Genomic DNA, 26,511 nt, shown 5'->3' with positions numbered 1-26,511 from the left:
AAAGGCTTCTATGCCCCTGGTGTATATAGTCTAAAATGAGTCTGGATTGGAGTTCAATACACCAAGGCAAGTTGCTTGCTATGTGCTGTTTACGTAGAACCTCTGTGTGTGTGTGTGTGTGTGTGTGTGTGTGTGTGTGTGTGTGTGTGTGAGTGATCTCATATTTGAGATAAAATTTTATTTATCTAGTTGAAAATGTGTGCGATCCCTTATTTTTCTTAAATCAGCCTCATCCAAGTCTTTAAAATAATTTATTTTAGATAACTTGGGATGAAAGTTTTAGTTTTCTAAAGGGCTTTATTTTAGACTGCTTCTTAGGAGACAGTAATACAGAGCATGATTGAAAGAAAGGATGGTGGTTTTCACATAGGCTAGCGTCTGAAAACTCTTCAGGTCACAGGACCGTTAATATGTAAATAATTTTATGTAGTTCCTTTTAGGCAAACAGAACAACCTGTTTCACTTGTTCTAAACACATATGTCCAAACAGTAAGCATTTATTTAAGTAAGCCTGTTTGTTTTGTTTTGGCATGTCCTGTCCTAGTACCTCAGTGATCATTTGAGAAAAATGCATATAGATTATGAGAAAAACACCTTCCTTTTTCTCTTTAAAGCAGCTGTTCTCAACCTGTGGGTCTTGTCTCCTTTGGGGATTCAACAACCCTTTTACAGGGGTCACATATCTGAAATCCTGCCTGTATATCAGAAGTTTACATTAAGATTTAGAACAGTAGCAAAATTACAGTTTTAAAGTCCCACGAAAATAATTTTGTGGTTGTGGGGGTCACCACAACTTGAGGAACTGTATTAAAGGGATGCAGCGTTAGGAAGGTTGGGAACCATTGGTCTGAAAGAATTGGTGATTGCCAATGAGAGGTCCGCCTGCTGGTACCGCGCAGCTTTGGCCTTCGGTTCCCACTGTACCCTTGGGGCGTCTTAGATTCTGACTTCTTCCTGGTACCTGCCTTTTATTTGCTGTAGCTGCTGAACCCAGCAAAGGCAGTAGTCTGGCTTTGGTGCGACCCGCTACCACCCACTCCTGCATCCTCATAGTCCTGCTTCTAGAGCTCCTTCTGTAGGCTAGGGGTTTTCATGGAGTCAGACATATTTCCTCACCATTTCCGTCACCCCGAGTTTGACATCACGGTAGTGCAGTAGGGCTTTTAGCTCTTAGGTTTGGAATCATGATGCAGACATTTCTATTACACTGCAGGGGTTCTCCAGGGCACAAAGACCAAGGCTCCGTTCTTTCCCCCTCCCTCCCTAATTCGTGGTGTTAAAGTCTGTATTCTAGTACTTGTGAACTCCATGAAACACCGTTCAGGTACTCAATCATTTAATTTCTTAAATTAATTTATTTTATGTTTAACGTATGAGTGTTCTGCATATATGCCTACAGGCCAGAAGAGGGCATCAGATCCTATTATAGATGGTTGTGGGCCACCGCGTGGTTTCTGGGAATTGAACTTGGGACCTCTGCAAGAGTAGCCAGTGCTCTTAACTGCTGAGCCATCTCTCCAGCCCACTCATTTAATTTTTAATTGTCAAAGTATGTCCGGATTCTTGGAAATCCCTCTGTAGTAACTAACATTCTTACTATGCAGATAGGCAACTAAGGTTAAAAGGTTATTGGCCAGTCAACATATGACTGGTAGTTATCCTAGGATGTATTAAAAATATGGTGTGTGTGTGTGTGTCTGTCTGTGCATGTTTGTGCGTGTGTGTCATTTGACTTTATAGTCTGCCTAGAACATCTTCTGCCATGGCCTCTCCTGCTGGCACCACACCCACATCCGGTATGTCTGTCATGAGAAGTACTTTCAGTGTTTCACAGGGATCCTGACAGTTTTTCTCTTGCTGGTCTCCATTTGTGGTTGTTGTTATTGTTTGTAGATAACAATATTGTGGCTTAGAAATCTGTTACATTCCATAATGAATCACAAGTGATTAGAATCTGAGCTCTGTAGAAAGGATTCTAACTACCACATTGGTGATTAAACTTTCTTGCCTTCATGATAACCAGAAGCCATTCTAAGATCTTTCTTTCATCATTAAGACAAGATGGAGAGATTAGGATAACATGCTTTGGGTGGGTAAACTTTAATGAATCCTATTTGCTTAGAAACCATGCATGGTATGTATGGCACCTCGCTATCAAATAATGTCCCCATTGCCCACCATCAGAAATAACAGAGGCTATATTGTGCCTGCCGTTTATAAATATATGCAGAGAGGAGAGGGAGGGGATGAATGGGCTGCTTGTCAGTGGCCGGCTGGCCCAGGAACGACCGTGTGGCAGCACCAGGCCAGCAGGCCCTGATATCAGGGCATGGCAAGATGGCCCTTTTTAAAAGGCTTGTTCGGAAGAGGAGAGGTGCTTTGTCAAATCTCGTGATTCTATTGCTGGTTGTTGAGCCGAATGGCAAACTGTGTTTCATTTGCACCTGGAGATGAGTTTCTCTTTTGAAGGGGACAAACCCGGGTCAGGGCACACTTGACCAACTCTTGGGATTCATCATTCAGTTGCTGAATGTTGAGGGGTGGCTGGAATTGAGGATAGATTGGTGTGTACGACTTGGGTATGGCTTGTGTTTTGAGTGAGAAGGGTCAGGTTGTTACGTAATGTAAAGATTTCATGGCCTCTGTAGTATCTCGGCATAGCTCCAAATACTTACCAGTTCTCTTGGAGAAGAATGACACTGCCTTGTAGGAAGCAGAGGAATGTCTGCCTCTAGAGCGCATTGTGTAGGTGGTCTGGGTTCAGCTCCTGGAGCTGCCCCTACCCTCATGTTGTGGTTTACCCAGCTGAGAATACAGGAGATCAATATAGGAGGACTCCCCCCCCTTCCACAGTATGCATATGATTCCTTTTTCATGTGCTGTGTGCATAGTTTTTTCTTCCCACATACAGCAAAATTTTCCAGTTAAAGTAGAGTGGTGCCTATCCTGGGACCTACTGTTGTGAGATTCTTCTAGGATCTCTTTTGTTAGTCTTCCTGAGTACTGCCACCACTGTTCAGTTTCTTTTTTCACGGTTATTATAGTACCTCATTTACCTTAGACAAACTGGTAGGTTTTCCAGCAGCTTCCTTCAAATCCTCCTAAAAAGGGCCTGGCAAAAATAAAGAACCTCCTTATCTTAGTCAATGTCGGGGTCCCAGTTAGGTCAGGGGTCCCAGTTAGGCTGCATTGTCCTACAGTGATCCTCCCACTGGCAAGCCTAGAACTCCCTTTGTAGACCAGGTTGGCCTTGAGTGCATAGTGGTCTACCTACCTCTGTTTCTGGAGTATGGATATATTCTTCTGTTATTCCCTGCCTGGAATCTGTATTTTAGCAGAGAGTATGGCCAGAGGGGGTTGTGTGGTTTTGGCACCTGTCGGGTATTGAATCACTTGAGGTCGTGAAACGAGGAGCCAGGAGAGAGATGGCATGCAGGAAGGCGGCTCTCGGTACCGTAAATACAATAGTGGTTGAGCAAGAGAGAGATGGCGTGCAGGAAGGCTGCCCTCGGTACCGTAGGGACCAGCTCTCCCACTCAGTCCATCCAGGATCTCCAGTGTGTGGTGCACTTTTGTCAGTGTAGCTGGTTGTGTGCACCAGATCCGAAGCTTATCCTGCATCAGAGCTCGCTACTCCCTCAGCTGACCATGACCGTTTCCATAGACCTATCCTCTGGCCACTTGGAAAGGGCAGCGGGACTAGGACCACCAGCTAGCTTGTCTTTTCAGCTCTGTACCTTTTTGTTTATTTTGAGTCAGGGGGTCTCACTCTGTAGTCCAGGCTGGTCTAGAACTCCTTATGTTACTCATAGTTATCGCCTGCCTTCTCCTCCCCGATGGATAGATTATGGTTATACAGACTGAAGCCCAATTTACCTCTGGGTTTACTGATCGTGTTCATATGATAAAGGATTAGTATATATTTTATTCAACATTGCAGGAAGAAAGCTTTCTCTCTCTCTCTCTCTCTCTCTCTCTCTCTCTCTCTCTCTTCTCTCTCTTTCTCTCTCTTTCTCTTTTGGTTCGTTATTGTTTTGTTTTTGAGACAGGGTTTCTCTGTAGCTTTGGGGCCTGTCCTGGAACTTACTCTGTAGGCCAGACTAACTGCAAACTCACAGAGGTTCCCCTGCCTCTGCCTCCCGTGAACCACCACCGCCTGGCAGAAAGCAAGAGTTCTGAAACAACAGATTACCGCTAAGATGGAAATGGGAGGTCAGAGGTTTGCCTCATTCCCTACAAAGGACAGTTTTCTGGTCAAGTTTTATTTTATAGATGTGATCAGATTAGGGAGAGACTCATTTCTACCTGTCGGCTTCCCGGGCTACTCAGAATGACATCGGTATCCTCAAGGATTAGATAAAGTCACAGTGACAATGAAAGATGACTGGCTGCGGTGATCTCCTTGGCTTCCTGCCTGCATCATGTGCCAAGAGAGAAGCTGACTGTTACCAGCATCCACTGGATTAGCGAGATTTCACGATTACAGATGCCAGGTAGTCATGAATAGAGGTCACGGAGGCAGACTGCTTTCCAGTGGAACAGAAGGAACAGAAGCGTGAGCCACGTGCTGAGTTGACAGCCACACCCCTGCTCCCCGTGTCCCTGCAGTCCTTTGCTGTGCTATACTGCCTGGTTTTCCAATAATGGTGCAGGGGAAAATGCCAACGTGGAGAGCATAAGAGATTTAGCTGCCTGTTGTGTTCTGAGTACTTTGATGGGAGCTTCCTTTTCCTGTGTATTCATTTCCTTAGTTGACACTTCTCTCTGCTCTCCCGTAACTTATGAGCTTTGTAGTTTGGAGTCCATGCTAAGTAATGGTACATTACCTCTCTATTCCCTTCTGGTTCATTCTGTGTGTAGTACAGCGCTTACCTCCTCCTGTAGTCTTGCCTTTGTTTACACTTCGCGTTTGACTAAAATAGCAATAGCATAAATAATCTCTGGTGTAGTTCCCATGTGCTTGACTGCTATTTTAAATGTATTATCACCTGATGGGCTTTTTTTTTTTTGGCATTATTGCCACCTCAGTTACCACTATCACCGTCATGGCCACACTGTGAACATCTCCATTTCACAAGAGGGGGAACTGAGAGTTAGTTGAAGTCACACAGGCAAAGAGTAGGGGAGTCATGGTTACATCTGCAGAGTCCAGTGAGCAGTAACTATTTTGTAGCATTTAATGCCCCTCTTTGCCTCTATCCCTGCATACCAGGCCCCATCCATAGGAAGAAAGTCCCTTTTCTGAAGGTGTGCCGTTTCAGGGTGCTCTGGCCTCATTAGTGTCTTTATCCCCTGCACCCCTGTCCCTTGAGATGCCCTCACATTTCCTTCCACACTTCCATTTTTGGTTATTGGGTATTGGCTGATTTGCCACGGTACTTTATTGTCAGTGTCCGTCTCAGTCCCCCGTTTTGTTCTTCTAGTTTATATCTTCTCAGTTCTTAGCTTCAGGATTTGGATCGAGCTAGTTATGTTCTACATACTCACTGCATTTTCCCCATTTGCCTCCTCAAGTTCACTCTTTTTTTTTTAAATTTTTTAAAAATATTTATTTATTATGTGCACAATGTTCTGTCTGTGTGTATGCCTGCAGGCCAGAAGAGGGCACCAGACCTCATTACAGATGGTTGTGAGCCACCATGTGGTTGCTGGGAATTGAACTCAGGACCTTTGGAAGAGCAGGCAATGCTCTTAACCGCTGAGCCATCTCTCCAGCCCCCTCAAGTTCACTCTTGATGCCCAAGCTCCAGGTTGCAGCATCATATTTTCTTTTTCTTTTCTTTTCTTTCTTTCTTTTTTTTTGTTTGTTTATATCAAAGCGTATGACTTTGAGGGTAGGGGAATGGGGAGTTGTTCAGTGGGTACAGAGTTTTGAAAGATGAAGGCTCTAAAATTTTTTTTGTACAGCAAGATGAATATAGTTGCATGGAACTTGAAATTGGCTAGGAGGGTAAATATTAGCTTCTCTGCTACAACTAAATTAACCATTTCGTTTGTGGTTAGTTGTATGATGTGATATATGCGCTCTCTCTCTCTCTCTCTCTCTCTCTCTCTCTCTCTCTCTCTCTCTCTCTCTCTCTCTCTGTGTGTGTGTGTGTGTGTGTGTGTGAGAGAGAGAGAGAGAGAGAGAGAGAGAGAGAGAGAGAGAGAGAGAGAGAGAGAGAGAGAGAGACTGACTGATCGATGGGTACACTCACGTGTGGAGGTCCCAGGAGAACCTTTGTGTCTTCCTCTATTTCCCTCTGCCTTATTTACTGCTTTGAGAGGGGTCTCTCACTGAACCAGAAGCTTGCCTTTTTGGCTGCACTGTGTGACTGTTGAGCTCCTGGGATCTGTTTGTCTCTGTCCTCCGACGCTAGGGTCACAGGCATACAAAGCCCCGCCTGGCTTTTCACGTGAATGCTGGGGAGTTGACTTCACCCTCATGCTTGCACAGAAAGTGTTTTTAATCTGACTCATCTTTCAGGCCCTCACAATTGATATTTTAAAAATTTTGATTTCTTCCCTGGGTTCCTAGAAAGCCTGCGTCCCTGTTAACTGAGGAGCTCTCTAGGAGGTTGTATGAACCATCTGTCTCGTTCACACCTTCCCTTCTCCCAGAAGCAAGTGGTTATTACCAGATTCTGTGAAGTGTCTGAGTCTAAATTAGATGTTGTCCTCCTGATCCCAGCGGAATTACTTACCTGTACTCTATGCCTGAGCATTTCAGAGGCCTGACCAAGGGGGTGGGCAGGTAGTTCAGATGCTTGGTGAACAATTAGCAAGTGTAGTTTTGTCTATTACTGCCTTTGTCTTTTGAGATTATAATTACTTAATTTCCTATAGTTTTAACCTTGATTTGAAGATACAGCTCCTGACAATAACTAGTCCTTGAGGCTGAAAGCAGTTGAGAGACTTTTCGTTCAGGGCAAGGTAGACCTTTTCTCCAACCTCCCAAAGCCATGGATCTGTCTGTCTGCTTTGACTGTTCTCTTGGCTTTCTTGTAAGTTCTCAGATCTACACAGGGATGTTTCGAAATCTCGCTTTTGTTTTTATTATTTCCTCCACACAGACGTTGCCTTCTGTGTGCTCCTCCCCTTCCATGGACTAGCATACACCTTGAGCAAAAGTTAAGGCGCTGCCTCTTGCTATCTAAGTCTTTCCAGGCAGGTTCCACGGGACTTTTCTCTCAGAACCTCATTTGCCCTCTTTCTGGCTTGTGTGTGTGCTGTGTATATGTTCATCCATTTTCAAGTGGTTCTGAGGTCATATCCACACCACACAGTGCACGTGGTTGTCTGAGGTTGACATGTGTCTTCTTTTGATTGCTTTCCTTTTCATAGACTAAGATAGAATCTCTTTAAACTCAGAACTTGGTCTTTGGCTGATTTGACTGGCCAGCTTGCTCTCTGAGCCTCCATCCTGTGTGCTGGGATTAAAGGATGCTGACCTACCCGGGTGACTTTGACCTGTGTTCTGGAGATCTGAACTGTGGTCCTCACACCTGTATACTTTACCTGCTGATGAGGGCGAGCTCAGCTGCACAGCTCTCTCGTCAGCCCACTCTTGTTCTCTGGTGATGACCACCACTCCTATGTGCTGCTGCCCTGTCTCTCTGCCTGCATGTTTGCTACTCCTCATCATTTCTTCATGTAGCACTTCCAGCAATTTTGCAAAGCACCTTGCTTGCTTATTCTCTTGTTTAAAAGCATTTGAGGGGCTGTAGAGATGGCTCAGCCCTTAAGAACACTACCTGCTCTTCCAGACGTCCCAGGTTCCATTCCCAGCACCCACACGGAGACTCACAAACTGTAACTCCATGCCCTCTTCTGACCTCCACAGGAGCTGCATGTATGCAGTTCAAAGACGTACATGTAGGCAGTTATAGGCTTCATATTGCGCTTTGCGTAGAAGCACAGTTACTGGCTTTGAGTGGCATTTCCGAGAATGATGTGGCTCTGACTCCCCATCTTTCCTTTCTCCCTTCCCTCTTAGGCTCTCTCCTGCCACACTGGATACTTCTGAGCTCTTTCTGCCCCACATCCTGTCTCACAGCCTCCTTTCTGTGTGCTTTGCTCCACAGGATTCTGCCCACTCTTCACTTGTCTGACCCCCCGGTCATGTTTAAACTTCCATAATGTCCCCCCTTTCCCCAGAGCTGTTTCCCCACTCTGGATCCCAGCTACCCTCTGATAACCTTTCCTTCTGGAGTGGGAGAAGCTTTTGTCTTCCCAGCATGACACAAGACTCTCTAGTCTCCATGTGTATTTGGTTTCCCCAGTGCCACCCATGGTGTTGCATTGAACTTGTACAGGGAGGATCCTGCATAAACATTCGTCAAACCCGAAGACTGTGAATTAAAATAAAAGTTAGCTCAGAGGCAGTGCCTTACCTGTCTTTTTGTATCAGCGAGGCCTTCCAGTTCTGACTGCTGACCGCTTGCACCAGGGCTGAGCAGAGAGAGAGCTGGCACAATGTTTTAAGTAACTTGACATTTTATTTTTCTGCAAAATGAACTCGGTTAGAACTGGTAAAACATATCCTGGAAACTTCACAGGGTTTGTTCCTATGAATCTGCGCAGCCTTAAGCAAGTTAGCCAAGTTTGCCCAGGCCTGTTTTCCCATGTAACTGGGGGAAATCGTATCAAGCTCACATGCTTATGCCTAGAAGATTGAGATTAGATATGCATCATGCCTAATACGCTGCTTTGGACACTGTGGTTCAGGCATTTAAAAAATTCTTTCATCCCTCTGGAGATTAATGAGGGCCTGGGAGGGGGGGGGAACTCATTTAACTTATCCTGCGATCTTGTGCTGCACATAATCATACCCAGGGGTGCCAATCTGAGGGTCAGGAACTGGTTTAAGAGGGAAGTATTTATCTCTAGGGTACAAATAAGCAATGAACTGCTGTTTATTTAACAGTAAATCATCTTGTTCCCCTCCCCCAAAGAAAGATATACTTGGAATTCCTTGCTGTATCTCAGGGTTGGTTGTTTCACTTTGTTTATCTGCTTATGTTTATCAGAGTCATAAGTGCAATTAAATACTTTTTCATTCTATTCTAAGTATCTTCTCCAAGGAGCTGGGTTACATGAAACTATCACCCCTTCCCCCATTTTTTAGGCATTTCAATATTTAAGAAGCTTTAGTAGTAGCTCCCAAAACTCGGAAATCCTCTGTTCTTCTGAATACACTGTCAGCATAAAAGTAGCGAAAGCATTAAAAGAGATGATTTAAAAAATTCTGAAGGCAGGTAACTAGATTTCAAATCTGATGGCTTAGGTTCAAATAGGTAGATGGTAGATATCTATTTTAGGAATATTATCATGATTGTCAGGCTGAGTTTAAAGGGTTAGGCCTATCAAGTCATCACAGGTGATTCCCTGCGGTGAAGTCAGCATAGTTTGCCCTCTTCTACTAAATTCCATTTACCCTGCGGCAGGAGGAGCGGTCTAGCTATAAACCGAGTCCTGCAGAGAGTTGGGTCTTGCGCATTGACAGGTCAAGACTTTTGTATCTGTCTTCCTAAGTGTTGGCCTAGACAAGGAGCTGCATGGTTTGAACAGGATGCCTGTAATGTGTCAAGCTTGAGACTGGATAATCAATAGACACAATACCTTACTGGGTACTTTACCCAATTGTCTAGAACATGGGGACTTTAGGGAGGACACAAACTGATCTGGATTGCTTCTGGGCTCAGAGTTTGCCTCAAGTCCTGTTGCTAAGGATCTTTATCATATGTATGATTGGTTATATGAGACACCAGGGTCATAGCACATGCCTGCATCCAGGCAAGTTCATGTTGCCCTCTGCAGCATGTGTGTTGTGGTGGCCGTAGGGACTTGTGTGATGCTGATGTCTAAATATCTTGACCTTAGTGCCGATTACTCACTGCAAGCTCAACTTCATATGCAAGTGCAGTTAAAGTTTGAATTAAATGGCTGGTCTTAACAAGTCCAGAAGGAATGGCATCTTTTCACAGAAAGCACAGAAGACAATTATTGTTATTTATTTATCTGCCTTTATTTTGTTCTCACCTCACTTTTATGTGGGTTCTGGGGGTGAGCTCAGGTTGCCAGGCTTATGTAGAAAGCATCTCTACTGTCACCTGGTGCAAACAACATTTTCTTTCAGTGATTCTGGCCATCAAGTTTTCTGTTGGTGTCTTTGTGTCTGAACTGGAGCCATACTTTCTGAAAAGCTAGTTCTGACCTTTTAATTGATTACAAAGGGAGGCCACTGTAAAATAAATGGACAGAGTCACTTTTGCTGAAATGCGTGTCTGGTTGTTTAAAAGCAGGCCACCCTTCCTTTCACCAACCGAATATGGAAATATATAAATATGTATTATATATTATATTATAATATTATATATATGCTATTATATATTTACATATATAAATGAAATACAGAGGGGTGTGGGAATGTCTTCTGCAGCTGTCCTGGTTGAATCATATGCTGGGCACTGCAGTGATTGTGTGGAAGGGCCGTAGTGATTCTTTTCTACCTGGGAGGTACTGTGGTTTGTAACAAGACTTTTTACGTTTTATTTCCACAGAATGCTATGAACCTACCTCCCGACAAAGCCAGATTGCTGCGGCAGTATGACAATGAGAAAAAGTGGGAGCTGATCTGCGATCAGGTAAGAAGCAGCCGTATTCTATGGAGAAAGCAAGTTTCCGCCTGTATGTGTTGAGCTTGTCTCAGGGATTCCTCTGCTCTGACGCGTTGACCTCTGGCTTTCTTAATCTGCAGAGGAAAAGGTAGATTTCACAATTTGGTCTTCTGGGAAAGCTGGTGGAATGGATAACTCAGAATGAGACATCTCTTCTGTCTGCCGTCCATAGCAGCTCCTGCTCTGTGCTCACTTACATGGCACAGGTCCCATGCTTTAATAGGACTGTAGACTGGCGTGTGTTCATCTAGGAGGTAAATTGTTTATAAGGAAATGGGGGATAGCCTGGAACAGTGCTTCTTCCTTTAGCTAGTTCCCGGTGGTTACTATTTTTGTATTTAACTCATTATAACAAACTCATATCCTTCTGAGGGGTATGAAATTAAATGTAAGAGTATTTGTTGTATTTCATCTAATTTTCAAATTTTACTCTGTGTCTAAAGTATCCATCTGGGCCCTCTCCTTAATAAAGCCAGCGTGTGAGCTATGCACTTCAAAAGAAAAAGGTTTTTTCTCTATTTTGCATAAAACCTAGAAATATATAGCTATTTTCCCCTGTTCTGCTTTTAATAATCCAAGTATATTTGTGTGCTCTCCCCCTCCCCACCCTCCCCTCGGCCCCCATTTCTCACACACACACACACACACACACACACACACACACACACACACACACACACTTCTGTGTGTTGATACATTTGCCAGTGACCATTGCTGTACTTATTCTCTGTTTAGGGTGGTGGTTTTTATCAAGGGGAAATGTTACCTTATAAATAGGGAAATAGGTCTTTTGCTGTGAGGATAAAATGTATCAGTGACCTGAATTGATTTTCTGTTCAACACAGGTAAAGGTTTCTGTTTTCCTAAGATGTTTGTTGGAAGCATTTTAAACACCTGATGTAGGTTGCTTTGCTCAGGTTCCTAGGAACAAATAAAGTAGACTAGGGGGCACATAGTAAAATCACCTGCTTATTCCATATTATGTATGAACATGGAGAATAGATGGAAACTGAAGAAGAAAAGATTTTTTTTTAATCAAGAGTTGTGTGTGAATGTGTGTTTGTGTGTATGTCTGTCCGTCTGTCTCTCTCTCTCTCTCTCTCTCTCTCTCTCTCTCTCTCTCTCTCTCTCTCTGTGTGTGTGTGTGTGTGTGTGTGTGTGTGTGTGTGTGTGTGTATGCTCCGTGTGCATGTCTGGTCCCTGCGGAGGTCAGAATAAAATCATTTGATCCTTTGACTTGGAGTCACTCTGTGATGACAGATCTTACAGAATGGATCTCTTTCTAGATATATTTATTAGAATGACTTCCAGGCTTCAGTCCAGCTAATGCAACAATGGCTACCTCTGAATGGAAGGTCCAGGAATCCAGGTGTTGTTCCCTTCACGAGGCTGGATGCCTCAGCTGGTCTTCAGTGTATGCTGGAACCCTGAAGAAGCAGTCTCCTAGACCAGTGAAGGAATGGATGTGGCTTGCTAGGGCGGTGAAGCAAGCAGGCAAAGAACAAAATGTTCATTCCTTCTCCCATGTAGGCTTCTAGCAGAAGATGTGGCCCAGAGTAGGGGTGGGTCCTCCCACATCAAAAGATCTGGATTGAAGGTGTGTCTTCCTACCTTCAAGTTTCAGATTTGAAGGAGATAGGCAAACATCCCACACAGGAGTGCCCTATTTTTGTGTTTTAGTTCATTTTCAGTTGTAGCCAAGTTGACAATCAAGAATAGCGATCTAAGATAGGAAAATGGGGAACATCTGGGGCGAGTTGAGAGGGAGAAGAATATCACCAAAATAGATATATAAAGGCACATGCACTTGGGAGGCAGAGGCAGGCAGGCCTCTGTGAGTTCAAAGTCAGCCTGGCCAACAAAGTAAATTCCAGGACAGCCGGAGCTGTTACACAGAGAAATTGTGTCTTGAAAAACCAACAACAACAAAGAAACAAACAAATAAAAATATAATTGAGATAATTAACCTAATTAAATTAAGGGTCCAGAGAGGCAACTCTCAGCAAGAGCATAAAGGCATATGCTGCTTTTCAAGAAGCCCCAGGTTCCCGTTCCAGCACCAGCCAGGTGTTTTCACAACTGTTGGTACTGTCTTCAGTACTGGGGGATCATCACCCTCTTCTGGTTTCTGCTGGCACTGCCTGCACATGGGGCCTCGGCATACATTCAAGCAGGACACTCACGCACTTAAAAATAAATAAATCTCTAAATTGATTAAAGGGAGGTAGAGAGAGTGACCTGTTCTCCAGTGTGCTGCATCATGAGATAAGACATTGGTGAAGAGTGTGGTTCACATCTGTAATCCCAGCCACTCCAGAGGATAAAGTAGGAGGATCTCAAGTTCCTGCTCTGTCTGGGGACCCTTTTACAAAATTGACCTAATTAAAATGGACTGGGAATATAATTTGGTGGCAAAGTGCTTGCTTAGGCTGCCAAGGCCTAGGGTTTAATTACAGTGACCCAAGGTGGGGAGGTCAGAGAACAGAGAAGCAAAGGTAGACTAAATTACTAACATTACAGGGAACTAGGCCTTCCTTTGTAAAAAATAGTTTCTTTTCTTTTTTTTTTAGAGAAAAAATAGGTTCTCTAATTTTTCGACGTTATAATGTAATTTCATCATTTCCCCTTCCCTTCCCTCACTCTAGTTCTCCAGTCTGGCCCCTTGTCTTTTTCTTCAAACCCGTGACCTCTTTTCTCACAAATTGTTGGTGCCTGCCTGTATGTAGTTGTTCTCGTCGCTGATCTGTCGGTGTGCAGAGACACCGTGACCAAGGCAGCTCTTCTAAAGGAAAGCATTGCACTGGAGGATGGCTCACGGTTTCAGAGGTTTAGTCCATTATCAGCATGGCAGGGAGCATGGTGGCAGGCTTTTTTATAGCTTTATTTCATGATTGCTTTTAACCCCTCAGATATGTTCGAAAGGGCGTCGTGGTCGAAGATTTGTGACAGCCATGGTTTTCTCTCAGACTAAAAGTCTCTTCATAGGGCCGATGTTGGGGAGGTGGGGATTTTGAGACAGGGAGGAGCATATCAGATATTAGGTGGGGATCTTGAGACAGGGAGGAGCATATCAGGTATTAGGTCCCAGTTCTTGTTTTCCCCATCCTCACAGTAAGAGGTGGCTGCTCTTCACGGTGGTGTCTGGAATGCTGAATGCTTAGCCCTTCCCCAGTCACTTCCGCACACGCCCCGTTCCTACAGCAGCTTCCTGACGCTGAGGTGCCTTGGCTGTCTTGCTGATGCCAGGTTAACAGTAATGGTTACTATTGCCAAAAGCCAGCAGAAGCAGTTGCTCTTAATAGTGCCTCTCTGTACTGTAAGGGGAAAGCCCCATCCCAGAGAGGAAGCCTAGCGGTGAAAAGGCTGGTGTAGGCAGCCTGGCTTTGGGGAAGGTGCAGACTGTCGTTTATGTCTTAACCAGTGTTCTCTGCTGCTCTCCCCATAGGGTCTATGGATGAGTCGGTGCTCTTACCCACTGAGCCATCTCTCCAGCCCCTGTTACTATTGTTTGGAAGTGGGTAACCTATCAGGGTGCTCACCCCCAGAGAAGACCAATTCTTCCCCTCTCAGTCGTCCTTCATTGCCTGTGTATCTCTTCTTCTAGTGGTTGGGTCCTGTGAGGTTTTCCCCATCCATTTGGCATGTCAGCTGGCGGTGGTGTCATGCAACCGCTTGGGCAACCATATTGTTAAGATCCCATGTGTAGTGCTTCCCTGTCATATATAGATGCCACAATCTCTAACCCCGCAAGTCACAGTTTTGTTCTGTGATTTCTCAGGTGATAGGGAGGAACTTGGTTCATAACTGTTCCTCTGCAGATGATGAAATTTTCATTAGAAAATTCAGGCCATTTGAGGCGACTCATGCTGATGGGGTCAAGTCCATCCATGTCCGTTGTGGTCCAGAGGTGCCGTGCCTAAGCTGAGCTAGAATGCTTGCCTCTTGGTTTCTGGGCTATTTGTAGTATGGTTGATTATTTTCTGTGATTTTTTTTTTCTGGCTTGTACTCAAATTTGCCTTTTTTTAAAGCTGGGTATTGCTTTGCATTGTACCTGGAGGAAGGAGCGGCGGGAGTGGGGGTGGGGTGGTCGGCGGAGATGGGAGTACTTCTTCCTTGGTACAGAACTGTATGGGAGAAGATTAACAAGAAAGATGAATGAAAAGGTTACAGGAAATCATACCTACTTAAACTCAGCTTCCTGTGTTAAGCACTTCAGGGAGATCAGATAACAGTCCTCAAGGCTTGGCATGAATCCCAACCCAGGGAAGGGAAAGGCTCTGCTGCCACTCAGTGAAAGATGAGCCAGGCCTGTACCACCAGATAGGGCTATTTAGCATACGCTATTACAGTTATCTGGAGGAGCTGAGAATCTAGTTCATTAGTCGCATGTACCTAGTCCTGGGACTGATTCCTAACACTACCCAAACAAAAACAAACAAAACCCACAGTTAGCTTATAGTACTTCTTAAAAATAAAAGCAAGGCGCTCTTGAAAAGCAAGTTAACCAACTTGGGCTGCAGAGGTGGCTCAGTTAAGCACAGCATGAATATCTGAGTCTAGAACCTTGGGGAGAGGAGAGTCCCAGTGGTGGATGCTCGGAATATCAGTATCGGTGCGGGGCAAGGGGAGACAGATGGCCAGCCAGTTTCACTGACATTTTCACCCGCAGGCCAGTGAGAGAGACTATCTCAGTAAACACTGTAGATAGCTCCTGAAAAATGACATTCGAGGTTGTCCCCGGGCCTCCATGTTCACACATACGGATGTGCAGCGCCCCCGGCTTCTCACAAACATGCTGGTTAAGTTAATTTGTCACAGGAATACGATCTGAAGAATTTACACGTCTAACTTAAAATAGGTTTTAAACTTTTTATGAAGGTCCATCCCTTATTCCCTTTATCTCACACCCCCTTGCTTCCATTTCGCCCCTCCCCTTCCTTCTTTTTTTGTTTTACTCTGCAAGCTCTTCCGTAGCACCCCAGGTTGACCAAGAACGCACACTGTAGAGTACGGCCTCTCTGTTGCTTGTGGCAGTATCCTGCTTTAGCCCCCCAAAATCTGAGGTTACAGGCACGAACCACCCCCTGGCTCACTTTATTTTCTCTCTTTTTTTTTTTTTTTAAAAAAATCGTTCATTATTATTGTGAATGTACGTGAGAGCTTGCATGCTGTGACACACGTGGAGGTCCGAGGACACTTTTGTGGAATTAGTTTTCTTCCTACTCCATTGCATGGGCTCTGGGGCTTGAACTCAGGTCTCCACACTGGTGCAACTGGTGTCTGGACCTAGTGAGCCACTCACTGAGCCCTGGTTTTGTGTTCCAGTGTTCATGGACCACTTGGAGCCTTTGGCAAGTAAGCAAATGCTGGGTGTTGAGCTTTTTTTTTTTTTCTCCTGTGGCGTGTCAGATTCTAGGTACCAGGGACTCCCCAGAACACCGGTGGTGATAGGTGAGCGGAGAGTCGGGGCAGGGATGGTGCTTTATGACCTGCCTCTTGGTCAGGGTCTGTTCTGGAAGTCATTCAGGCCGGAAGTGCAGCGGAGACCGAGGGGAGGAGGCTGAGACCAGCGACAAGAGTGGGTCCATCTCCAGCTGCTCCCAGACGTCAGCTTTAAGCAGTATTTACACGATACCCAAGTAACCGGCTTTGATTCTACATTTAGCCCCACTTCCCCAGCTGCTGGGAGAGCAACTGTCTGCCTCCAGCCTTCTGTACTTTGCCCCCCTCCGCCGACATCCTTACCTTGATATTGTTTGATGCTAAATTTTACTATATTTTTTTGTAATGTTGTAGTGTGTCGACATGCTATTTATTTTTCACTCATTGTTTCTTGGGGATTTGTTTCTTTTTAATTTGTCTACTAACTTTCATTTTGTCTTTTATTTTGGTCCTCCCTCTATTTAATCAGTCCTTTTTTAACTGCTGAATTAGCGTTATTTTCCTTTGATATTTTGTTTTCTAGTTTATTTTTGAAAGGTAATATATGCCTTAGAAATCAGAGTTTTCTCTCATTCAAATAAAACCATCATGATTTAAAGAAATAACTCCTTAATACTTCCTATCCCTCCCATTTTCCAGGGACGATGCTGGGCAGGCCCTCTTACTGGAAGTTTTTATCTTTTACTTTTGCCTGTTGCTTCCTTACCTCGCAGCAGCTTATGTCCTGTGGTTGCTATTGGCTACAGTAAGATGTAGAGATATTTTATTTATGTTTTCATAAATAAAGCTTGCCTAAAGTTCAGAAGGTAAAACTAAGCCCCTAGAGGCTGGGCATGGTGTCATACACCTTTAATCTCCGGATTTGGGAGACAGAGGCAGATGGAATTCAAGGCTACCCCTGGCTAAACAAGATCAGTGCAGAAACAGATCCAGGTGGTAGAGGGCTCACACTTTAATCCCGGAACTGGGGAGTCACATGCCCTTAATTTCAGTACTAAAGGGAAGAAACAGAGCTCAGGGTTCATTCTGCATTCGCCCAGCCTTGGTAGAGGTGAGCGAGACTCCTCTAGTGGCTTGGCTGTTTTGCTTTTCTGATCTTCAGCTTGAACCCCAGCATCTGTCTCTGGGTTTTAACTATTTGTGCTACAGTTAGCTTTAATGAATGATGGATGATGGAACGTTTTGTTGAGAATATCGCAGGAGGTGATATTTGTCCTGGCTGTCATCGAGGTTATCTAGTCCATCAGGTATGATCTGGTCGCTCCATTGTCTTAGTGTGTTTTCCCTTGTGTTGGCAAGGAGTTTTGTCTGTCACTTTGTCTCACTCTTGGATATAATCAGTTACATAACAGTTTTATACCCAGTGAATTTAAAACCAACTGATAATCTTTGATTCAATCAATTTCATTGAGTGTTACAAATTGATGGTTGCCCAATTTCTTTCTACATTAAACTGGTGTCTTTGTTTGCTTTCTTTTGCTGTGATAAAGCATTCTAACCAAAATCACAGTGATGTAGACGAGCAGGCTGCTTTTTAGGACAGGGTCCTAAAGGGGAGGTAGTCAGGAGATGAGAAGAAAAAGACAGAAAGCTTGTGTTGAAAGGAGTTGCAGAAGTTGTGTCTTATGCTTAACAAGCTTACTAAGAAGTATAGCATCTTATACTCTATTTCCAGGAAAGAAATGGGACAGACTCTGCAGAAACTGTTATACAGTGATACCAAGTCAGCGGGAGGCTAATAAAGCAATGTTATACAAAGAGGGCACAGGGACTCTTAAAACAGATGGAACATCCAATGGCTTTGGGACTGATGGCTCCAGTCTCTTCAGGAAGAAAAGCCAAGTACCCAGCAACCAAAACCATAGCTTCTTCAAAGGCCTGATGTCCAACACCAGACTGGGCCAGGCCAAGTCTGCTCCTGAGCAAGGAAGAACACAGAGCTAGGTTTCTTTGGCCGTATCATCAGGGCATATCAGAAAGCCATGGGTCAGACTGGCTCTCAACAGCTAGGGAAAGGTTCATTTGGCTCACCTAAAGATCCCACTCACAGTCCATCGTGAAGGGAAGCCAGGGCACGAACTCAAGTCAGGAAATGAACAGAGACCATGGAGGTATGCTTGCTCTGCTTGGTTTGCTCAGCCAGCTTTCTTATACAACCTAGCATCTCCTGTCACCTGAAGGGTGACACTTCACATGAGTAAGCTTAGCCATCCCTTGTCAATCATCAGTCAAGGAAATACTCCCATAGACTTGCCTGTTGGCAGTCTGGTGGAGGCAGTTCCTCTTTTGAGATTCCTGTTTCCCAGATGAACCTGTTTTGTGTCAAAAGCCAACAACCATCATGCTTAGCAGCTAGCCCTTGCAGCTGGGTCTTCATTCTCCCTGGAGTATTTTCCGACCTTTTCGTTTCGGATGCCATTTTTTTCAAAATAACGATTTGGCTCAGTGAATAACTCAAAAAAGTAACTGATGAGGTTTCTTTGACTTCTTCTGTGGAATATCACTCAGAATTCTTGGATTTTCATCATTGTGTGTCAATCTAGATATTATTTTTCAGACTTTTTTTTAGTGCTTCTTTGACTGATGGAAAAAATCATGCAGATGTTTTTGACACAAAACCAATCCCCAAGAAATCGTTTTATGCTACAAAAATAATGTTAGGTTTAAATTGTAAGTTCTTTGCCCTTTAAACCAAGCATTTCTCTAAGGAGCCTTCTTTTTCCCTCCTCCTGGGGTATGATATAGATGAAAATGTGACATTGGTAAGAAATGGGCAAATTTTCTTCCCAGCTCGCGTTTGTATTTTGAAAATAATTCTAAAAATTATGAGTTCATTCTGATATTTCCAAATAAAATTTTTTTAAAGATTTATTTATTTATTATGTATACAGCATTCTGTCTGGATGTTTGCTTGCAGGCCAGAAGAGAGCACCAGATCTCATTATGGATGGTTGTGAGCCACCATGTGATTGCTGGGAATTGAACTCAGGACCTGTGGAAGAGCAACCAGTGCTCTTAACCTCTGAGCCATCTCTCCAGCCCCCCAAATAAATTTTTATTATCAATCTAATCTCCTTGGTTTGATATTTATCAGCTTTATTGAAATGTGTGATTCCTAACCTTAGTGCAATTATTTGTTATTTTCTTAAAATATGAAAAGGTTTTATGGGTGAGGGCATATATCATTCAGTGGTATAGTGCGAGTCTAGCTGCAGGAGGCCTTGAGTTCTGTCCCCCAACACTGCAACAAATAAAATATAAAATGTCTAAACAAAAATTCATAATCATAGCACGCAACAATACCTTTGCCATCCAAACCACTACTAATAAGATTAACAATGTATACATATTCTTGGTCATTTTCTGTGTTACCAAAGTATCTGCTTTGATGGCTAAAAATAACAGAAATTTATTCTCACAGTTTTGGAAACTAGAAATTTGAAATGAGGTGCTGATTGGGCCCTGCTCCTTCCAAAGTTCCCGGAGGAGATGCCTACTGTGCTAGTTCCAGCTTCTGGTGGCCTTGGGTATTCCGTGCCTGTTGGCTGTGTGTGCGACATCTGCTTCCATTTTGATGTGCCTTTTTTCTTCTTTGTATTCTTTTTCTTAGTTTTTCTATATGAGGGCTTTGCCCACTAGAATAGTCCAATGCTGAGATCCTTAATTTCATTACATCTGTTAGAACCTCTTTTTCCAATTATGATCATCTTCACTAGTTTGGGGCTTAGAGCATGGGCACAAACTTTAGGGGGACACAGTTTAACCTACCTCTGATGCCAAGATAATAATTTCTCTAATAAGCTTTTTATTTACAAGACCCAAAGTTAGATACTAAGTAAATGGAAGTTTCTGTCCCACCCAGTCCCAAAGAAACACACAGAGGCTTATTATTAGTTAAAAACGGTTTGCCCTGTTAGCTCAGGCTTATTATTAACTAGCCCTTATCACTTAAATTAGCCCATAATTCTTGTTTATATTTAGCAATGTGGCTTGTTACCTTTTCTCAGTAAAGCATTCTCATCCTGCTTTCTCTGTGTCTGGCCGGTGATCGAGGCAGTTATCAAGGGCAAAATCATGTCATTATTTTCCCACATGAAGCTAATTTGGACATATAGCTTTATCTTCACCTGGTGGGGGTTAGCATCTCCTAACCTGTGACACAGTGGACAGATGGATGTATTTATGGGATGACATTTGGGAGAGGCTGGAGAGAGAGAAACACACTTGTTATGCCCTTTTATTCTATTGAGTAGGCCATGGAGAACAACGAGAGCGGAAGGTCCAGGAAAGAGAAGAAAATGTTTAGGAAACGGCAACTACTGTGTCTGCCATGATGGCCAGATTTGGTTGGCCCATTTATTTTAGGCTTAATTCATATCAAAATTCTTTCTTTTTTACATGTATAAGCACTGAACTCCATAGAATTCTGTGGTTATTCATAAGTGATGTGTTCTCTTGAGAAGTTAATATAAAGCTGGTGGTTGGCTAAGTAAATAAATGTTTCAAAGTTGAGAAAACAAAATGACCTTTTGGCATCTGGTATTTGACCAAGATGCTAAAAATACACACTGGAGAGAAGATAGCATCTTCAACAAATGATGCCTGGAAAACTGGATGTTGACACGAAGAAGCATGACATTAGACCCATATCTCTCAGCTGCACAAAAATCAGTTTCAGGTGGCTCAAAGACATTGGTGTGAAGCCCGAAACACCGGAACTCCTAGGAAGCATAGGGAGTATGTTGGAAGATATAGGTGTAAGAGAGGACTTTCTGGACCGGACTCCATTTACTCGGGAACTAAGTCCAGTGTTGGCAAGTAGAAATGAAAACCTCTGTACAACCAAGAAAACAATTAAGTGAAGAGGAAACCCATAGGGTGGAGGAGAACCTTTGCCAACTACACATCTGGCAGAGGATTAATGTCTAGAATATACAAAGAACTAAAAAAATAAAGAAAAAGAAAACAAGAGTCAGGTAAAGAAATGACGAAATTTGAAAATTAGACTGCAGACCTGAGCAAGAATTTTCAGAAGAAAGAATAAAAGTAGCTTGGTCAAACCTTAAACAGTGTTGAGCATTTTTAGCAATTAGGGAAATGCCAATTAAAACTACTCTGAGATTTTATCTTGCCCTAGTCTGAATAGCCAAGGTCGAGAAAAGAGCTGGCACTAATTGCTAGTGAGGCTGTGCGGAAAAGGAAACACCCATTCACTCAGGGATGGCAGCCACCGTGGAGAATTCTCAAAGAAACCGAAAGGAGGTCCATGATATGACTCAGCTCTGCCACTCCTTGGCAGATGCCCAATACGGCATGTGCCTTGACATTCTACTCCACAGATGCTGCTCGTTCATGTTGACTGATGCTCTTCTCGCTATTTCTCCGATTGGAAACACCTAAATGTCCTGCAGCAGAGGAGTGGATAATACAGATGTGGTACATATACACAACTATCCTATCCAGCTGTAAAGTGAAACAAACAGTCATGGAATTTGCAGGCAAATGGATAAAACAGTCGACCGAGTGAAGTAACCCAACTCAGAACATTGCATGTTTTTTTGGTTGTTGGTGGTTGTTTTTTTTTTTAAATTGTGGATTCTAGCTCTGAATCTCTAGATATGAGTATACGACAGGAGCAGCCACAGATACCAGCATAATAAAAAGGGCCAGAAGTGGGGAAAGGAACTTTGGAGAGGGGGTCAGTAGGACACAGGTGCTATGAAGGAGAGATGGCAGGATGGGGGGGGTGCTTTAATACTGGAGGGGGAAGTGAGAGCAAAAGAGGTTAGAAGAGAGATATATAATGCTAAGGATAATTGAAAATGCCACAGATAAACATTTATGATTATTTATATAACAAAATCCCTAGTATCAGGTATGGGAAATCTCCTTTTGAATTGCCAGGGGAATCCAAGAGACTTCCCAAACTCCCCCAAAGTATAGGCTATTATCATGGCTCTTGGTTGCCTTCTGTAGCTTGCAGGTAAGGCCATGTTGTAGAAGGCACCACACACTGTGGATACACTGCTTGCAGGAGTCAAGCTGGAACTCATACTATCTGAAGGTGTTACGTAAGCTGCAGTGGGAGAAAAGCAATCTGACCATAGCCTACCAGCCACAACAGCAAGCAGCAGGGCAGGCTATGTCCCCTGTGGTACAGCGGTGGGGGCAGCAACAGCTGTTGAATTGGATGTATGGCCTCTGTAAGAGGGAGTTCATGCCTGGGACTGTAAGCCTAGGTAATTAGCCGTTGCTGTTGGGGTCATGGACTCTCGAGGAGACTCTACTACTGGCCCTTTCCGGAATATCTAATCTCTAGCTGTATTATAAAAATTTATTCTTATACCACAATGCAGCGCACAACGCCTGTCTGCGCTCTATGCGCTACTATACAGTTTGTGAGCTTTGGGCAAGGGGCTGGAGGTTGAAACATACAGAGACATGCAAAGAGACTGAGGCACAGACCTCTAGTCACTGGCAAGGAGCCAGTTACTCTATTCAGTAACATCATGGAGGCTTATGTACCCAACAGTCAGGTGGGCCAACAGGTGAAAACCTTATCCTCTGATCCTCAAGGCAAGGCAACCCGTGCTCTTGAAGCAGAGCTGGTAAACAACTTTGACACAGCTTTCAGTAACTCAAATCAGAAGGAAAGTAAAGATCTCTAGCAGGGAAGAGCAGCTGGAGGCCAGGACTCCAAATGGTCCCACCACCACAAATAAATGCAACCATTACCCTTCATCCAAGAAGCTTCTTTTGGAGAAGACAGGAGAATATTAGAGAAATTCTCAATTGGTCAAAACGTCGAGAACAATGACTAACTGTGGTGTGCCCGTCTCAACAATGCACCAACAGTACAAGCCCCAGACCTAAGACCTGGGCGATGTTGTGGAAGAAAGGCCATAAGAGCCAGTGGACTAGGACTTCCGCTGTGAAATAATGTCTTTATAGCACAGGGAAGTTACAGTCATGAAATCTCAAAAATACGGTTTACAAAACCAGCACAGTGGGACTCCAGCTGACATACCTGCGTGTTTGGGAGAAATCGCCCAAGGCCCCACCACCAGATGCAGAACTCCAGGCAATTCATGGCTGCTGAGAAAGGGAGCATCGGGCTGCTACAGGGATGAGCTCTCCTGTTAGGTTATCCTGTCCCAAGTGGTCAGCCATGAACACACGTACATATGAGCAACACAAATGTACTTAGCAGGTTGTATTTATGCATGCGCACATGTGTGTTTGAGTGGTTTTGTGTGTGTGTGGTTTGTGTGAGCAAGAGAGAGGAAGACTAACACACAAGAGCTCATGAGTTTGAGAAGGAGTTGGATATAGCGAGGAGTTGGAAGTCAGAGAGAGAGGGGTGGAAATGACGTAGATATTGTGCTCGTATGTGAAATTGTCAAACCCGCCAGAATTTATACAAACAAATTTAGAAGCTATTAATTCAGCAGGAGGTGAGTTATCAGAGAGCACAGAGTGAGGTGCAGAAATGAGGATGTGTGTTCTTTGTTGTAATTCTCTGGGTTGGGAAAATACTTAAAATGGTTACTGTTATCAGTTCGCCTACACTCTGTTTCTGCAGTGTGCCAGGCAAGAACTGATTAGGGAGCATAGTTACTTTTGTGCCAACTCTTTTTGTTGTCTGAAAGATGCTTTTATCTTGGGTTATCTTTTGTTTGAGACTTGAAGGGCCCATCTTTCTTAAGGTCTCCCAATCTCAGCAACTGAATCTCATTTAGTTGCAGATACCAAGAAGACAGGTTTCTTACAGCTTCTTTCCAGAGTCAGGTCCCTGTCCATTGTCTGCAGCTGCTTCCTTCTGAGATCCTGGAGAAGTTATCAAAGGAGCAGGTGTCAGTGACCTGGGGCTTAAGCTCTTTGAGTTTAAGTATTGCTGGAGTCCCGGGAAATGTTATGCTCTTTGAATTGAGTTTGTGTCTTTCCTTTTCTAAAGTGTTCCTTTGTCTTATGACTTTTGTAGAGGGGGACAGTGCTGCCTTCCACGTAGGGTTAGAGTGAGGAGCAAGGAGAGGGAGGAGAAATGGCCTGAAGAGAAAGGAATATATCAATCCTCCCTCCCTATCTCCCCCTCTCCCTCCCTTCCTCCCTTTTTCCTTCCTTTTCCTGAGAGAGAATCCATTCCAGACTGGCTTTGAATTCAGCAGCCCAGGCTTTTGCCTAAGCCTCCCCAGTGTTGGGGTAACAGGTGAGCTGCCATCTTATTAACGCTTCCTGAACTTGTCTTTTGATACAAATGCTTTGTCAGGAGTACTGTTTGGCATCCATGACTTCCAGTGACTGTCTGACTCAAAGCCTTAGGCTTCCTTTTGCCCCAAAGCACATAGTATTGATTGCCTTCCTGCCTGGTAACTGGTAATATGAATGGAAGTCTACATTTCTTTTCTCTTTAAAATGAACACGTAGAATCCCAGCACTTAGGAGGATATTGGCTACTTGGTGAATTTGAGGCCAGGGTCCACCCAGCCTTTTAGGAAAAAAGAAGAGAGAGAGAAGGAGGGAGGGACCACAACATTAATTTATTGCCTTAGTCATGTGGCATGAAATAAACTACTTGTTTATGTGGTTTGAAATAAACTTTATTCTAAAAACATATTTTGTAATCCTGGAGACACTGTTACAGGATATGGAAAACATGACAATTGAAGTATTGTATGTTTGACTGGAAGTGGCTTTTCAGCCTAAATTTTATTTTATTGTATTATTTATTTATGTTTGTGATGGTAGGCACCAAACTCAGCACCTCATAACATATGCTTGGCAGTCACTGTACCACTGAGATGAGAGCCAAATACGCAGTACGTTTTGGGGAATTTAAGTATGTTAGTTAAGAATTTTAGAGGCGTACAAATACTACTCTATATTGGTCTTAACACTTGGATGTGTAGTTCATAGTCTTGGTAGTGGAAACCTGTCTTTTTCTCATCTTTCACAACAAAAAAGAAAAGTAAAAGGAAACTCAAATAACTTCTGAATGTCTTGCAAATAGTTAAGGTGTTTTGGGTTTTTCCTTCAGTGCTTGGATAAAATTGCCAACAGGTGACCTCAGACCACCCTGTAATTATGGCTTCTGGGCCACCAGTTGATGTGGTTTGTTGTTGCTGGTCCTGTGAGAGTGACAGGCTAGATGTTGTACGCAAGGACTTTCAATGAAACTCAACTTCACGGAGTCTGCACATAAAACAGCGTTCTCAGTTCTGCGTTCTCTGTCACCTGGCACTCAGGAAGAACTGTCAAGGAGAGGGTTGGAGTCCTCGCTGCAGCGATGAAGCAAACTTACTTTGCTTCCGTAGAGGAGAGCAGCTTTCCTGGATTTAATTTCTAATGATTCCGCAGACACTGGAGATGCAGTTGGGCAGTAGGGAACATGATAGTAACATGGCTTGGCGTTTGCTAAGAGGACACTGATCTGAGGGGCAGAGACTTTAAATTCTCCGTCACCATGGTGAATGCTTGCAGTGGAGAAGGCCAAGGGGTGCAGCAACTGTCAGTTACCAGAACACCATGGGGATGCCCCAGAATACCATGGGGATGCAGGAGTTTCTGTCAAGTCAAATCCAGGTCAGCATCTGCTTAATGTTGGAGACCAAGTAAAGTCAGTTCAGTTCAGGATACTAAGGTGTCATCTTCAGGTGTTTGTCCTGGAAGCCTCTGCTTGTTCCTTCACAGTGACATCACTACCCAGCTCTTGATGATGCTCTCCTCAGAGGACAACTTTCAAAGTCTGTTACAGTCTCGTAGGATGGACATTGCTCACGGTGGAGGTGCACTTAGCTGGCGCATGTCCTCTGCAGCGAGCCATTTAGTAGGACCTACTTTCAACCCCTGTTTTACCTGGCCTTCTTAAGTGTTTCCCCAGTACTTGGTTTAATGACTGATGTTAACTATGTAAGCAAAGAGTGAGGCTGTTATTTGTCTGATCTTGTGATCTGAAGATAGAAACCCAGGCTTGAGGCTGCTTGGGGGTGGGGTGGGTAGAATTTTGCATTGCTCTGTCAAAATACCTGCCATAAATGATTGAAAGGGTCCTCTAGGGTCATGTTTGTCCAGTGATGGGGAGGGGGGATAGCTTAGAGCAATCTGCATAGTGATGGTCAGAAGCGGAGGAAGAGAGGGAATGCGGCTGAGGTGTAGGCACTGAGTGTGCTCCTATGGTGACCTGCTCCTTTTCATCATCTCTGACAGTGATATCGTATTGTGAATCCTTGAAGGATTAATCCATTCATTATGTCTCATCCTCTCTGGAAAGGATATCACAGACATGCCCAGAGGCTCACTTCACTGACCTAGATGCTTCTTTCCCTTTCCCTCCCTCTCTTCCTCTTCCCCTCCTCCTTCCCTCTATCTTCATGAGAGCTCTGTTCCTGCTACCCAGTGTTTTATTTTTTATGA

At 43.9% G+C, this 26,511-nt stretch overlaps 1 protein-coding gene across 5 annotated transcripts in view; it reads left to right on the top strand.

Annotated features, from left to right (window-relative positions):
* The window catches only part of Fmnl2 (formin like 2), a 247,278-nt gene that overhangs the window by 135,063 nt on the left and 85,704 nt on the right, over window positions 1-26,511 (top strand). For all 5 annotated transcript variants that reach the window (XM_075985194.1, XM_075985193.1, XM_075985192.1 and 2 more), the window contains exon 2: window positions 10,542-10,625. In XM_075985194.1, the coding sequence (XP_075841309.1) occupies window positions 10,542-10,625 (84 nt within the window). The remainder of the gene's footprint in view (window positions 1-10,541; window positions 10,626-26,511) is intronic.

The sequence above is a fragment of the Microtus pennsylvanicus genome, chromosome 9 (genome assembly GCF_037038515.1).
Source record: "Microtus pennsylvanicus isolate mMicPen1 chromosome 9, mMicPen1.hap1, whole genome shotgun sequence".
In the NCBI taxonomy this organism is placed as follows: domain Eukaryota; kingdom Metazoa; phylum Chordata; class Mammalia; order Rodentia; family Cricetidae; genus Microtus; species Microtus pennsylvanicus.
Note: the sequence above shows the minus strand (reverse complement) of the source record. Positions and strands in the feature narration are given on the sequence as shown.